This window comes from Cricetulus griseus, chromosome 4 (assembly GCF_003668045.3).
Source record: "Cricetulus griseus strain 17A/GY chromosome 4, alternate assembly CriGri-PICRH-1.0, whole genome shotgun sequence".
NCBI classification, from domain to species: Eukaryota; Metazoa; Chordata; class Mammalia; order Rodentia; family Cricetidae; genus Cricetulus; species Cricetulus griseus.
In genome coordinates, this window is record NC_048597.1 from 97,322,614 (window position 1) to 97,338,463 (window position 15,850).

The window sequence follows — 15,850 nt, forward strand, 5'->3', positions numbered from 1 at the left end:
TAAACAGACAGCCCCTTCCGAGCACCGCTCTTCACCGGCAGCAACAGCTACCTATTCAAGATGCCTCACTCACACAAAATCTGCCTTAGGAAAGTTAATATATTTTAAATTATTTTAAAAGAAACAACACCTTACTCTTTGGCTTTTCTTAATTGATGCTTTAAGGGGCAGTGTTAACAGTGTACAGTGTGTGCAAAGAGTCTCCTCTATCATTTGAAGAAAACATTGCAAAACGAGGCTTTCATTGAAGGGAGAAAAGAGAACAAGAAAACTTGTCTCCGTTCCTTTTTTTCCAAACACCACAAAGGAGAACGGGACACTAGTAGGCAGTTCAGCCATGTGGCTGAGATGTTGCCTCCACCCCTGACCACTTGGCCACAGCTTTGAGCTCCACTGGGAAACTTGGGGAGCAAGTTGTTTATGGGCAAGAAAACAGATTTCTCACTTAGACGCATACGCTCAACTTCAAGGTCCATTGTGCTGAAAGTGTCTTCACCTCAGATGCATCTTACACAGCTAATCTAAGAAACAGCAGGTTGGTCATGGCGCACCAGGTGCCCTCCAGTATCTATAGCTGTGCACAGCCCCTTGTCTAGCTCAGGGAATGCACATGTTTCTCTATCATTGTACAGAGACCTATAGGCAACAGTTTGACAGCTTTCTAAGGAACAGCCTCCAAGGAGAGCTTATTCTGTGACACTAGTGACAAAGGCCTTGATAGGAATGTAGGTGGGCAGGCCAGCAGGCATGAGCAAGCACCTTATTGTGCTTACTGTGGAGGACTGATGTAAGCACAGCCCAGCTGCACAGGAAGGAGTACCTACAGCATCCCATCCCTCCCCAACAAGTGAGGCCTGCACAGCTACTAGCCCACAAAGGCACAGTCTGAAGGCTAACTGTATTTGACAGTTTCTTTGCTATTGTCACAGTAGAATTTGGAACCTGCTGGGAAGCCTTCAAAGAGAGAGAAAGACGGGTGTTTTGTTTCTGGTTGGATTTATCTCACTAGGCTGGCATGCAAGTGGCTGGTAATTCTGCCTCAGCCTCCTGAATTCTGAGATTATAGGTGTGCTACCACATTAGAACAGTTTTGATCAGAAACTCACTAGCACCCATTTAAAGCAGATACAAAAGTGAGAAAGTTTAACATCGGAGATGCAGACCTTGAGCTGAACAACACCTGAATCGTGTTCAACTTGAACATTACAATGCAGACATAACTGAGGTAAGGCCAATATTGTCACCCCAGCAACTGACAGTAAAGACTTTAGAGCCTCCCCCCCCCCCCCCCCGCCAAAGAATTATTTTCCCCTACAAAAGACAAGCATCGTGGATAGTTACAGATTAAAGTTGCTCTGTAGATCCCGGCTCCAAACAGCCACAGATAACACTGCCCAAATACCTGGGGAGAGACTTCTGTGACCGGCTTTATTCAGTGGCACAGGGCAGTAGTACTATACCGGTAAGCAAGTCCTCTGTCCTCTAGTCACCAATGGGCCTGAGGCAGGGCCATCAGGCCTTGGATCTGCTAGGCCTCTGAGACGATCAGGTCTCTGGTGACTTGAAAAGCAGCGATGAGGGAGCTCAGCTGTATCTTCTCACTGGTGCCGACGGAGAGTCTATACCTGAAGACACCAACCCCAGGTTGAGAATAAAGCATACAAGGCCCCCACCTGTGAGCTCGAGAACGTGAGAGCTGCTGTGGCCTGCCAAGGGGAGCCAGAGCTGATATACCTACTCTGGATAGCACTCCTGTCCGTGTCCTCCAACAGTCTCTTGCCCAAACACTCAACTCAGCCATCTGATTGACGATGCCGAGGACAGACTGAAAACCCAGAACCATCAGGTTCTAAATTCCACCCACTTCACCCTCCACAGACCGCAGGGTGTGTGATGAGGGCTTACAAACTGTGATAGGAGGACTTGGGAAGGGAGCTGGAGGTTTGTGGTTTAGGCAGTAAAGCAGGGCACTGGCATCATCTTGTCACTCCTAAATGCCTAGCCACCGAAAGCAAAATCACTCCCAACGTAGTGATAGAAAATGACCCAATTTGTCTACATGAGCCAGTTACAGCCTGCTGGAGCTGGTGATAGTGACATTCGGTCAGGGCCCAGTGTGCTGTCCACTTAAATGACAGCTACCAGTGTTACTAGGGACTAATGACAGTGTTTACTGAGCTGAGCAAAGTGGAAAATTGAGCTTGTTTGCTTTTCCTCCACTGTGCTCCTTCCTATATACCACAATGCCTTAATAAGCAGGGTAGCTGGGCACCCCCAAATGACCTGCATACCCCACCTGAAGCAGAGCCATGGGCTAAAGCTTGGAGGACTGAAGGGACCCTCTTGTTCAGACATGGGACTGAGCTGTGCTTGCCCTCTGTACTACTTCCCTGTGTTCTGCAGGCAGGGCACAGCCTTCACCACATTCTACTTGGCACTACCTCAAACCAAATCGCCCGTTTCTGAATGACACACAAGCCGAAGCCACACAAGCTGAAACTAAAAAGCTTACAACAGAAGAGGGGACATCCAAAGAATTAAAACCGGGAAAACACTCACTCAATGTCTGCCATTTTGGTTAATAAATGTATCCGAACCGAAGATGGAAAGTCAACTGGGGAAAAACAAAATCAAGTGAGTAAGGCCTGTCACTTATTGGTATAAAACAAATAAAACCAGAGGAAAGGTCAGGCTTAAGCATCACACACGGGGCTTCTGACAGGGTTGAGCCCCAGGCCCATGACAGGCCACCAGACCAATAGGCTAAGGAAGGTATAGGACCCATAGGCTATAGGCTATTTTGTGATTTTTGTTTTGGGGTGTGGCTCAGTGGAAGACTGCTGGCTAGCATACATTAGAAGATAAATTCCATCATCTGCATCACCAAAAACAAACAAGAACACTCAATCACACACAGTACTCATCCCCTAGTACAGTGATCATAAGAATACAGACAAGTCAATACTGTCCATGGTGGGTGACAGCTACATAGTAACTAGGAAGCCAAACTTAAGCACACTTTGTACTGGTTGCCAGATGGAGCCTCTCCATTTGAAGGAGGCTGCTGTCTCAAGAAAAGCTTCCAAAAGGCTATATGGAGGGGTTCCCTGGAGAGCCTCTTCTAAAAGCTTGCATGTGGTTCTCCCTACCCCCACCCCATGCTGACTGCATTATCTGGGGTGACTGGCAGGTATGGCCCAACCAGAGATTGATCCCCGGAACAAGGCAGAAAGCAGGGAACTTAAAGGAAGATCTGCTTGCAGATCTCCCCTTTGAGGGAGGCAATCCTGGAAATGTGATTCATGGGCTAGAGAGCAGCTTTAGGATGCCACAGCCCTGCGTGCAGATCCCCAAAATGAGGTCTGTGGACATAGCCCAGAAGTAGTAGGTCATGTGTATACAGGCATGTACAAGGGCTTGGCTTCAATCCCTAGTGTGGGGGACATGTAACAAGAGTGAAAAGTAAAATACAGCACTTGCTGCTCTAAGATGTTCCCTTGAGGAAATAGAGTTCCCCTATTTCTACTCACTCACCCAGCAGCTCCAGTCACTAGGAAGGGTTTGGAGCAAAGTTTTAACAGCAAGTCAGAGCTGCTGGAGATTAAGGGCCAGACACTGTTTCTGCATAGGAATGAAAACCTCACACCCTCTGTAGCCATCCCACAGCTATGCCTCCCCACCCCTCCCCACCATGGGCCACCACAGTTACCTCTGTGCACAAACAAGTGAACCTCTGTCAGGATGTCATGCAGAGCCAAGCCCTTCAGAGTCTTCAGCTCCATGATGTCTAGGGAGGAGCAGCTAAGGGAAGGGAAACCATTCCAGAACAGGCTGCAGGGAGGCTTCAACCCCAGCCCTTGGCGAGTGACTTCAAAGTGGGGCTTTTCATCCCAGCACAGACAGAAACCTCTCCACTTCTAGCTGCACACAGGCCCAATTCTAACTTGTCCTGTTTTATCTTCAATGAGGCTTTTCTAAGAAGCATAGCTGTCTCTTAAAGAGCAGAACAAACGGCTCCTTAAAAGATCACACCGTTATCTGTAGCCTTTCATTTCCCTGCAAAACAAGTTAATGAGGCCCCTTTAATGACTGCTTCCTCCACCCAAGGCCTAACTGAAGGGAGAAGCTACTTTTGGCCTCTCACAGGCCAGAGCCATTCAGTAAGAGAAGGGTACTCTCCACCTGGGGACACCTGCTGTCTACCAGCTGATACCTTCCACCTGGGTGGTGCAGGTGCTGGCTGGGCCCGAGCCTGGCAGCAGCCACAAGGAAGGATACGTCTGTAGGCAGTGGTGAAGTCTTGATTCAGCATCCAGTCCAGAATGTTGGCGATATCTGTCTTTAGGGGGTGCCCAGTGCAGGTGTACACGGTCTCTTCTGTCACCTTTCCAAAGGCCATGTTGGTACTCTGCAGACAGGAGGACCCAGGGGCTGTCAACAGCTGTCCTGCTGCAGTGACATGTCACTGTACTTTCCACACTGGAAGGGCTGCCCTCTGCTGCACAGCATCCTCCCCCAGCCTCTCTTGCAGCAGTTCTGAGTCTCCCTTAGGGGAACACACAGGCAAGAAACTAGTGTACAACAAGGCGAGTCTCACTGGTGCTAGATGTCTGAATGAATGTATGGATTGGCTGTCTGTCGGTCTTGTAAAGCTATTTCAAATCTATGGTTTAATATGCCCAGAGTGGGATCGTACCTGCAGAATGTTCAGAGCCCTGCGCATATCCCCACTGGACAGAGTGATGAGGGCCTTCATTCCATCTTCACTTATATCAACACTAAAATAGGCAAAGGAGTTAATTAAAACCCCATCCCCACCCCCCAAAAAGAGCACAAACAACATCAACTATGGGGAACAAAATGGCCTTGAATGATTAGGGCTTTAAAGGAAGAAAAACATCAGAACAGAGGTGACAACACTTTCCTGACCTACAGCATCCAGAAGCTACTGCAGTGCTTAGGGACACGTGTCACATGAGTAGCCATGCCCCACCCAGAGTCTTAACTGTGGACCAAGCCCCTAAGGAAGTGGCTGCTGTGAGTGACTTTCTCTGGAAAGAAACAGGCTACAGCTCTACATCTGACAGAATGGATGTCTCAGAACCTTCCCTTCCAGCCAGCTGGCAGCATCTACAAAAGGGACTTAGCAATAGTCAGTTCCCATGACACAGAGGGGACAGCTTTCAGGATGGCAGGTGAGTTGTCAAAAAAAAAAAAAAAGGGGGGGGGGCTCATGAGGTAAAATGACCAGGGCCCACAGAAAAATGACAGCAGCCAGCAGTCCCGAAGGCTTCCCCTTGGACTAGGCACTCTGCCCAGTCTTCATGCCACTCAATCCCCAAGATCCTCCCCCTTCCTTCTTGTAAAGCAAACTCACTTCTCCTCTTGTACTACATGCTCCAGGCGAGGAACCATGAGTTCAGGCGTCAGGGGGCCAAATCGGAACCTTGTGCACCTGGACTGCAAGGCAGGGATGATCTTGGACAGATAGTTACAAATGAGGCAGAACCTGGTGTTTTCTGTGAACTTCTCAATCACTGGGAGGAAAACCAAACACCTCACCTCAGATTCCACCCTGACTGTCCAGAGGGACCTCGGAAGGTTTAACAAGGTAAGAGCGGGAAGCTAGCTGCCTACGGGGCAAACAATGTTACTGGGTGTTGAGCAACAAACAGGTCCAGCTCAACCACCTTCCTGGGTAGATCTCACTCTGTAGCCCAGGCTGGCCTCAAACTCCAGGTGATCCAACCGATTCAGCCTCTGGAGTGCTGAGATTATTGCCAAGAGTCAACTCCCCCCCCCCACTTTCCAATACACTTCCAAAGTTCATAACATACCATTAGAGCACACAAGACGAATTTTTATGATCTGTCATAGTTCTAACACTTTTGTCATCTTCTCAAGATCAGAGTCCAGTCTGTCCACAAGCCCCCATCCCTTCGTATAAGATGCTGTCTGACAGGCTGCCACGGCCCACCTCTAGACAGGGCGATGGCTCTGCACACTTCCCTGCAGCCCATGCCTGAAAATCTAGGAGCATTCCGGGAACAACAGCCAGTGCTGAGAGATACACAGGACACCAGTGTCACTCTGCAGGGACCCAGTGTCCCCACACAGATCTGCCCACACTGACAGTCACTTGGCAGAACAAGATGCTGAAGGAAGGGTGCCAACACTCTAGAACCAGAAGAAATTCTGTCTGTGCTCCTCCTCCTCTCTACCATTCCTTCCCTCCCAGGTCTCATCTCCACAAGACCCCAAAGCTGCTCTGGGAGTGTTAGTGGGAGCTGCTCACAGAAGGGTCTTTAACAGGAGTGGCATGGGGCCCCATCCACAGGAAAACAGGGCACACTCAGCACTAAGGCCATTCCTACATCCAGAGTCTTGCCTGCTGTTTGGGTTTTTTTCCCCCATAGGTGGAGGGTCTGCCAGTAGATTAGGAAATTAAGCCTTATCCTCACTGAATGACGGACTCCCAATCTGGAACGGAAGCCAGCAGTAGAGGACAACGAGATGACAGAGACCAGCCATACTTGGGGTGCTGAAGGGGACACAGCTACAGAGCAGTCTTACTGAATCACGGGACTAAGAGGTGCCTCCTGATGGGAAGATAATCTCACACCCAGAATTCCTGGCTTTCAGTACACTCCTTGGCCAACGTGTCAGATGGGGCAGCAAGTCTTACCTCGCCTCAAGGCATTCTGGGCATCTTGAGTCATGGCATCAGCTTCATCCAGGATCACAAGCTTAAAGCCTTTCCTAGGAGAACAAACACATGCTGAGGTTTGTCAGTTTCCTCTTGAGCCCAGGTCAGACTACATCTTCACCCCCAAACACAGGCTGAGCCTACATCTTCACCCCCAAACACAGGCTGAGCCTACATCTTCACCCCCACACTTTAACCCACTGAGCCATTTCACTGCCCTCTTCTTTTCCTTATTTTAACCACCATGCCAGTCATCCTTCCTGACCTCGATTATTGCTGTTTAAATTCAGACCAGCTCATCCAGTCTCACCCAGCTAGCGGCCCACATAGAGCCAACACTCCCAAGAGTTGCTTCTGATGTAGGCTCAGGCAGTACCTTACCCTAGCACCCCCACATCTCTTGGACCATCCTGATTTATCCGTTTGCTGCTGACCAAGTCATTCCTTCTTCCCTAGACAGTGGCCAAAGGGAAGATTAATAGCGACGCTATGCCCCGACTTCATGCACTAAGACCTCTGGGGTGAGAAATACATATAATTCTTACTTGAAGATTGTCCTTGTGCTGGCAAAGCTGAGGATTGGCCCCCGGACAATGTCTATTCCTCGGTCATCAGATGCATTCAGCTACACTCGGAAGACAGGCTGCAGTGAAAATCACACCCTGTGCCAGCTATGAAGTCCTGGCTGGAAACTGTCTTTTCAGCACTCCAGTAATGCCAGCTAGCTCACTAGGTCTAATGACAGCTAAGATACAATTATTCAGCAGCACAACACTATCATATAACATCCTAAAAGGCATATGACCTGTCTCCCACCCGTTAAGGACCATCCACATAAATTTATGAAACAAACACAGGGCCTGGTGACCCTGAACCAGTACCTTGGCTGTGAGAAAATGATGCTAATTTTAGTTCTCACCACCTGGAGGCCATCAGGTTTTGAATAAGCTAAAGAAAGAACACTGGACTACAAAGGGCTGAGCCTCATGTCTACTGTGTAAGTCAAATGCTTTTGAGTGAGGGTCTTTTGTCCTCAGATTGGTCTTGAACTCACATAGCCTAAAGATGACCACAACTAAGGATCAAACCCAGGACTTTGTGTATGGTAGTCTCTACCAACTGAGCTACATCCCTAGTCCCCCAAATGCTTTTCTTCCAACATAACATTCAGATTTTTGTAATCTAAGGGTATTAAGATTATCAGCCAAGGTCCCAACATCCACAGACTACATATCTCAGTATAGTAATCTAAGATGATCCAGATGAAGAAACTGACATTTTAAAAGTGTTTGTTGAGTCTACAGCAATGGTTCTCAATCTGTGGGTCATGACCCCTTTGGAGGGACATCTAATAGACCCTTTCACAGGTGTCACCTAAGACCATTGGAAAATACAAATATTTATATTACGATTCATAACTAGCAAAATTACAGTTATGAAGTAAAAATGAAAGTAATTTTATGTTTGGGGTCATCACAGCACAAGGAACTGTGTTAAAGGGTTACAGCATTAGGAAGGTTGAGAACCACAGTTCTAGAGAAGCTACAGGGCTATGCAGTATTAATTGGCACCCCTAAATCTAGGGGGGGTTAACAAGAGCTGTGGGCAGGTAGAACAGGTTGTGGGGAGGGCACGGCCTCTGATTTGAGCCCTGTAGGAAGTGGAGGTTGCCCGGTATTAACACCTTAGTGAGTCCAAATAACATCTCTATTTAACCCCTCCTGCCCCCACTCAGATCTCGATGGCCAAACCCAACCAGGACACAGAGGCCAGGAAGGTAAAGAAAACTAGTGGAATGAAAGCTAAGAGTCTGGAGGTCTGAGCTACTTGTGGAGTGAGAATGTCCCATTCACCTCCAAGACCATGGAGCCGAATTCTTTATCTTTGTACAGCTGCTTGGCACAGGCCAGGATGGTGGATGTCTTTCCTGTCCCTGGAGGGCCATAGAGAAGTAGGTGTGGCAGGCGGTCCTCACTGATGAACTTCTGAACTAAGGCGGGAGTAAGGAGACAATGTCAGCCTTGAACTCACAGAGATCCAACTGCCTCTGCCTCCCGAGTGCTGGGATTAAAGGTGTGCTCCACCAATGCCCGCCTGTGGTTGCTGCTCTTACAGGTTCCTAGCACCTACACACCTACACTGTAGCTTACAATTGCCTACAATGCCACTTCTAGAGGACCCAATACCCTCTTCTGGCCTCTAGAGGCACCAGGCACACATGATACACAGACATGTATGTGTAAACAAAACACCTAAACAAAAAATAGAATAAAAATAATTATCTTTAAAAATTTGTCCTCGGAGGTATTTTAGTGCAGTTATGGAAAAGGAACCAATACACTCCATCCTACAAAGTCCAGTCCTTCCTTTACACTGTCTCCTAGCAGAGACAGCATCAACACCAAATGTATCCAAGCCCTCCCACAAGGACAACAACCGACAGGGATACTCACTGGTACTCAGAATGTCCTGGTGAGAAATGAGATCGGCCAGGGTCTGTGGTCGGTACTTTTCAACCCTGAAATGGGATTCAACACAAATTACAGCAGCATATACAGATGCAAGCCATGTTCTGCCGCATGCAAAGAAACGCCTTCACATCCCAAGCAGGAGAGGAAGAGAAACCCTTCCCATCTCAATACAGCCAGTGACTCTCACAACCAGTGGTGGGTTCTGTCCCCCGGGAGACATCTGCCAGGCCATTAGCTGTAATAAGTGGGCAGAGGGCGTTAGTGGCATCTGGTGAGTAGAAGTCAGGAGTGGCTGAACATCCTACATTGGGCTCCACCCCCACAGTGGGCCCCAAGTCAACAGCACTGAGCTTCAACTTGGATAGGCATGTGACTTTGAAAAGAACTCATACTCAAATATCCACAAGTAAGTTATGATTTAGCCAGGCCATGCTACAGCATGGAGCAACCTTGAGTTGGAGAAGCCAGACTCAAAAGGTCACAGTCTGTGACTCCATTCCTGTGACTTTAATGTGTGGCCCACGACAATTCTTCCTCCTCGGACACAGACCAGAAAAGTAGTAAGAATGGCCAGACAGCTGCTGTAGGACCGTTCAGAATGCAAGTCCTGGGGCCCGATATGGCTCAGCAAGCAAAGGTACTTGACGCTAAGTCTGAGAACCTGGGATCGATCCCGGGGATCCAAGTTGCTGGGAGGGAAGAACCCGGTCCTGTAAGTTGTCCTCTGACCTCCACACGAGTGCGCTGCTACACTCCCCTCCCCCACAAATAAAAGGTAATATGAAAGGAAAAAAGAAAGCAAGCGCTGAATTCGGATACCTGAGGTCGGTCGAATGCAAGCCTACGCACTACCCCCAGTTTCTGAGCTTTTCTAAAGAAAGTCAGGATCGATCTCTTAGGGTCATCAAAGGGCATTGGCGATGCTCTAGGCATCAGAGGATGGCTAAGCTGCGCTCAGGCCTCGGTAGCATGACTGTTGGGTATGGGAGCGGGGGAGCGGGCGGCTGCAGGCAAGGCTGAGGCGCCAAGGCCGGGTGTCTGCAGTGCCCACGCGGGCCGCAGGCCGGGAGCGGGAAGGGGGTCGTAAAGCTTCTAGAAAGAAGGGCGGAAAGCAGGATGCGGGGCCGCTCCTACCAGGGCAAGTTCCGGGCCCGGGCCGCCGCGGGCCGCTGCTCCGGAGGCACCGCCGCCATGACTGACAGATGCTGCGGGCCCGGGGCACCGACCTGCCTTACTCAGAGTCCGCGCGCAAACCAATCCTCGCGAGGCTTCGCCTCCCGCTTCCGGCTTCCTGCCTCCGGCCGGCCTCTTCCCTGTTGCTAGGGCTCTAGTTGCTAGGTAACCCGAGGCGCCGGCCGGCTGCCCTGCCACAGCTGGCTGTTCCAGCCGGAGCGGGCTGTCTGAGCCACGCAGGAGGTCCAGGGAGACCGCGCGCCGCGCCGCAGCCGGTGCCACCGCGGGCCTCACCAGGACCACATCCTGCCAGCGCAAGGGCAAGCCACAATGGAGCAGCAGGTTCCACAGCCAGAAACACTTCCGCGGGTGTGGGTACAGGCAGTGCGCCCTGGGTTCCATAACCAGCAGCACACAAACACGCGTGCGCACAAATACACACACGAAAACACAGTTACATATACAAGCATACATCCATGCAAACATATGCACAACAGTCACATACATATACTCTCACATACACATAAACACATTTGCACGCACATACACATACACATATAGACATATACACGAAAATACAATCACATATACAAACATACATACACAGATGCATATATATATCCCCACATTCATATACATGTACACTTATGCACACACATAAACACGTGCAGTCACACATACAGAAGCACACACTCAGACATATATACACACAAATACACACAGCTACATATATACACACAAACATGAATACATATAACACATTCACATACATGTACACTCACATACACACACTCACACATAAACATACACATGAAGACATCTGTGTGTTTGTATATATACATATGTATATATACATATACATTTATTTTCCCCTACATCAAGAGGATTTCAGACCAATTTTATTTTCAACTTTAAAATTTATTCAGCACCAGACATGGTTGTGCACACCTTTAATCTCAGCACTTGGGAGGAAAGGAAGGTGGATCTCTGAATTCAAGGTCTACAGATTGAGTTCCAGGGCAGCCAGAGCTACATAGTGAGACCCTGTCTTGAAAAACAAATTCATTTTAATTAATTAATTAGTGTGTTTGTGCTACTTGGCCAAAGGTACCTCTCTTCACTGAGCCAACTCAACAGCCCAACTTTCACCTCTTTTGCTGCTCTGTCTTTTCTATAAGGAGTGTGTATAACATCCACAATAAAGCCTTTATTATCATTATTATCATTATCATTATTATTATTATTATTTGCTTGCTTTTATTTTAAGGCAGGGTCTCACTTTGTAGCCTCAACTGACCTGGAGTTTGTTAGTATTCAGGCATCTGTACTGTTCTGCCCTTGGGATTCTGACAGGATAGGCCCTCAGCTGCAGCCCCAAAGAGCACCAATTGTGCACATTCACTACATTCCCTTTAAAAAGGGCCCTGTCTACCTCCCCACCTCTGTCTGCCGCCCCAGTCTCTCTGCCTCCCTCCCTTTTCTCCTGATCCTGTCCCCGGAGGCCAGTCTCCCCCTCCCCTCCCCTTTCTCCCATTCCCTTTACTCTAACACACACACACACACACACACACACACACACACACACACACACACACCTCCTTATGAGCTCTGTTGCATGGTGACTCTCTCTCTCTCATGCAGCTTTTTAAATTACAAGAGTTCACTATGTGGATTAGAACTCCCTGCCTCCAGGCTCTCAATTCCTGGGAAATAAAGCCTTTTAAGATACCGACACAATGTCCAAGGTACAAGATGAAGACACGTGGTGCACTCCTTTAATCCCAGCACTCGGAAGGCAGAAGCAGGTGGATCTCTGTGAGTCTACAAAGTGCCAGGACAGGCTCCAAAGCTACACAGAGAGACCCTGTTTTGAAACCTCCCCTGCCCCCCAAAAAAGATGAAGACACCAGGAGCAGCTGAGGTTAAGGTGGGGGTGGGGGTGGGGTGGGGATGTTGGGATGTTGGGTGGGAGATATAAGCCGCTGTCACCTGCTGGGGAAGAAGGAGGACGGACCTCAAACACAGGTGGCAGCTATGCTGCAGCCTAACCACTGCCTAACCCAGGGGAAGGGGTTTGGGGGTGGAGGGTGTGTCTCAGTTGTCAGAGTCCATGCACTCTGCCATGCACAGAGCCCTAGGCTTCATTCCCAGTACCATAGAAACCAGGCATGGTATTGCGTGCCTGTTATGTCAAGTCTATGAGGTGCCTACAGGAGCACCAGAATTGCAAGGTTATCCTTGGCTATGTATCCAGTTTATTGCCAGCCTAGTGTTGTATGTAGCTGCCCCAGGAGCCAAGAAACTGCCATCTTGGGGAGTTCAGCTGTGTGCACTTACAAAGGAATTACCCCAGCTGGACTTTTTGACCATTTACTTTCCCTCATGGAAGACATCACCTGAGTATACAAGTGAAGTATATTGTGGGTCCGTGCAACTTATTGTATACAACACTGCCTTAATTGCACATGGACTAGGGGAGGGACTAGAGTATATAAGCTAAGGAAGCCTGGGAGATGGGGCGTAGGTAAATCCTCATCCCTTTTTGGTGCCATCTGTGGAGGAAGGAGCAACCACACCCTTGTAAGTAATTCTCACTTACACTCCATAAGGAAGCCCCCCAAAAATGCATTGGTTTCTCAGAGTGAACTTAGGCAGCAGAATCATACTTCAGTTTGTCATTAGAACCCCAGGAGAGAGGGAGACATTGCTTTTCTTCCCTGGGAAGGAATTTTATCAACACTGGGTTACAAAAACAAAACACATCACAGAAGGGGATCGGATGTGGCTCAAGGGATGACAGCATCCAGATTCTTTGCTTCCTCCTTAGACTAATTTAAACACTGGTTCTTCAGATCATTAGCTACTTGGCTCAGAGAAGCTTGCAATAATACCTGGGTAGCCCTGGCTGTCTTGGAACTCACTCTGTAGAACAGACTGGCCTCGAACTCACATAGATTCCCCTGCCTCTGCCTCCCGAGTTCTGGGGTTAAAGGCGTAATGCCACTACCACCCAGCATAAAAAAGCATTTAACTGGCAGCTTGTTTACAGTTTCAGAGGGTGATTCCATGACTACCATGGTCGGGAGACATGGCATTGTAGCTGTAGCTGAGAGCTATCTTGAGACAAAAACCATGAGTGGGGAGAAAGAGAGCAAACTAACTGGGAATGGTGTGGATTTTTTCAACCTGAAAGCCCACCTTCAGTGATACACCTCCTCCAACATGGCCACACCCCTTAATCCTTCCCAAAACATGCTCCAATACCATGCCTGCCTCCTGCTGCCACACTCCCTACCGTGATGATCATGGACTCCGACCCTCTGAGACTGTGAGTTCCCAATAAACTCTTCTATAAATTGTCTCGGTCATGGTGTCTCTCACAGTAATAAAAAAGTAACTAAGACAATTGGTAGTGACACACCATAATAGGTGTATCATTTGGCTACCATGCTTAAATTCAAACTGCTAATAACCTTTTGCATGGTAGTGTCCCCTCCTTGAGCTAAGAGTCAGACAAGACTAGAACACATTCTCACAATTGGAAAGATGGCTCAGTCGGTAAAGTGCTTGCTGTGCAAGCATGAGGACCCAAGTCTGATCCCCAGATCCCATGTAAAGAGGCAGGAGTGGTGGTGGTGGTATGTGTAATCCTAATGATGAGAAGGCAGGGACAGGACAATAGCCAGCCTAAACTGATGGACAAGCCCCAAGGCAGTCTGAGACCCCATCTCTAAACACAAGATGGATGACTTCTGAGGAATAACAACTATGGTTAATCTCTTGTCTCCACACATGTGTGCACTCACACATATGTATGCACCTGCACCCAAATGAACACACACACACACACACACACACACACACACACACACACACACACACACACAGGATAATTTCTAATAAAAGTTCAAGTGCACCTGCTGTTCAGGGTTTTACGGATACATGGTCATATGTCTGCAGCCATTTGGGACCAGAACATCATTTTTGCTTCGGGCTGGGTTGTCCTGTAAACCCTAAGCAGATAAAAGAGTTAGAATTATGTCTATGTTTACCTGAGTCTACAGATGCACCAAGCTTTGACTTTTCTTAAGATATTCCAGGAAGCTGGGTGGTAGTGGTGCACACCTTTGATCCCAGCACTCTGGAGGCAGAAGCAGGTGGATCTCCATGAGTTTGAGGCCAGCCTGATCTACAGAGTGAGTTCCAGGACTACACAGTTTGGGGAAAAAAAAACAAACAAAGATAAACAAGGAACATTCTGGCTAGGATGAATCATCTTTGTCCTAACCTGTGACCATGATTCCTTTTCTGACTCAAATAGTAGAGGTCCTTGGGATTAAAGCTGTGTGCCACCATGCCCTGCCTCTCTCTCTGTTCTTACAACATCCTGGGGTGGGTCCTTCTACACTATAGTTGGGTGCTTGGCATGCAGAATTTGTTTGGGTGATGTTGTAGTTGGCGCTGATGACATCATCAGTGTGTGCCTGGAGATGGACTATGGCTCGATGAGAAGAGACAATTTATTACTGACCACTACATACTGGGTGCCTGTAGCACTGTCTGGCCCAAAGGAAGCACATGACACAGCTGAATGGACAAATGAATAGATGGCTGATACTAGCTGATATATAGATGATAGGCTGATACTAGCTGATCTCCATTAGGCTGTTACTGTGGTCCACACACAGTGTTCAGAGTGTTTTGTGTTTACTGCACATATGGCCCCCAATTGACTATGGTTCAGCTTTTAAGTATTCATCTTTATGATGGGTTTGTAGGAGTATATTTATTTTGTGTGAGATTGGGATGTAACTCCCCTACGAAGCCATAGAGCGTCAGTACTCACTCAATCATTGCAAGAAACACAAGCTACCATCTTGGCCTCCTGTTGCAGATATGTTAAGTAGTTGCTCACTTGGCATCAGGGGCCGAATGAGATCTTACCAAGATTCTGATTCCCAAGCTCTTAGCTGTGACACCAGTGAACTCTTGGTTGGCAGCAGTCACAGCAGCCATGTCCCCTGGGACATTGTTAGAAATGGTAATTACCTTCCCCTACCCAAACTCATCAATTCTGGAATTGGGAGAGGGGCACCTGTGATGTAATAAGCCCTCCAAGGGATTGAGATTCACCTAAGTTTGAGACCTATTAGCTTTACTATATTGCTCCTTCATCTTCAAGAAGAAAGCAGAGGACAGAAAGTGAGGTGGTTATTTCACAGTAACTGTCTATGGTAATTACTTGTCTCACTGCTGTGACAAAGTACCCAGGAAAAAGCATTGGAAGGGGGAAGAATGTCTATTTTGGCTCCCGATTTAAGAGTGTGATGGTCCCCAGTGGTAGTGGAGAGTTGCATCTGTAGTCAAGAAGCAGAGGGAGATGGAACATCAATGCACAGCCTGAGTTCTCCTTTTCATAGTTCTGGACCCCGGTCCATGGGATGGCACATTTAGGGTAGGTCATCCTCTTCATTCAGTGTGGCTCCCTAGAAAGGGGTGG

The 15,850-nt window shown here is 48.3% G+C and overlaps 1 protein-coding gene and 1 long non-coding RNA gene across 4 annotated transcripts; one reads left to right on the forward strand and one right to left on the reverse strand.

Moving 5' to 3' along the window:
* Positions 1-1,121: 1,121 nt before the first annotated feature.
* Positions 1,122-10,464, reverse strand: Rfc5 (replication factor C subunit 5). 3 transcript variants are annotated; one of them, XM_027414185.2, is made up of 11 exons: positions 10,312-10,463; positions 9,160-9,224; positions 8,560-8,696; positions 7,252-7,331; positions 6,686-6,759; positions 5,378-5,537; positions 4,697-4,778; positions 4,279-4,408; positions 3,710-3,787; positions 2,560-2,614; positions 1,122-1,625 (listed from the first exon to the last, which is right to left on the reverse strand). In XM_027414185.2, exons 1-11 carry the CDS (start codon positions 10,368-10,370, stop codon positions 1,529-1,531), a joined length of 1,017 nt encoding a protein of 338 aa, XP_027269986.1. In that variant the 5' UTR covers positions 10,371-10,463; the 3' UTR covers positions 1,122-1,528. The 3 variants fall into 3 exon arrangements, with proteins under 3 accessions (XP_027269986.1, XP_035299155.1, XP_035299156.1); XM_035443264.1 differs by lacking the exon at positions 1,122-1,625 and having other exon boundaries at positions 2,578-2,614; positions 3,710-3,801; positions 4,214-4,408; XM_035443265.1 differs by lacking the exons at positions 1,122-1,625; positions 2,560-2,614; positions 3,710-3,787 and adding an exon at positions 4,012-4,056 and having other exon boundaries at positions 4,214-4,408; positions 10,312-10,464.
* LOC118238652 lies at positions 5,477-8,079 on the forward strand. The gene is made up of 3 exons (XR_004769498.1): positions 5,477-5,611; positions 6,417-6,783; positions 7,163-8,079. It is a non-coding gene; the product is annotated as an uncharacterized LOC118238652 (long non-coding RNA).
* Positions 10,465-15,850: the final 5,386 nt, after the last annotated feature.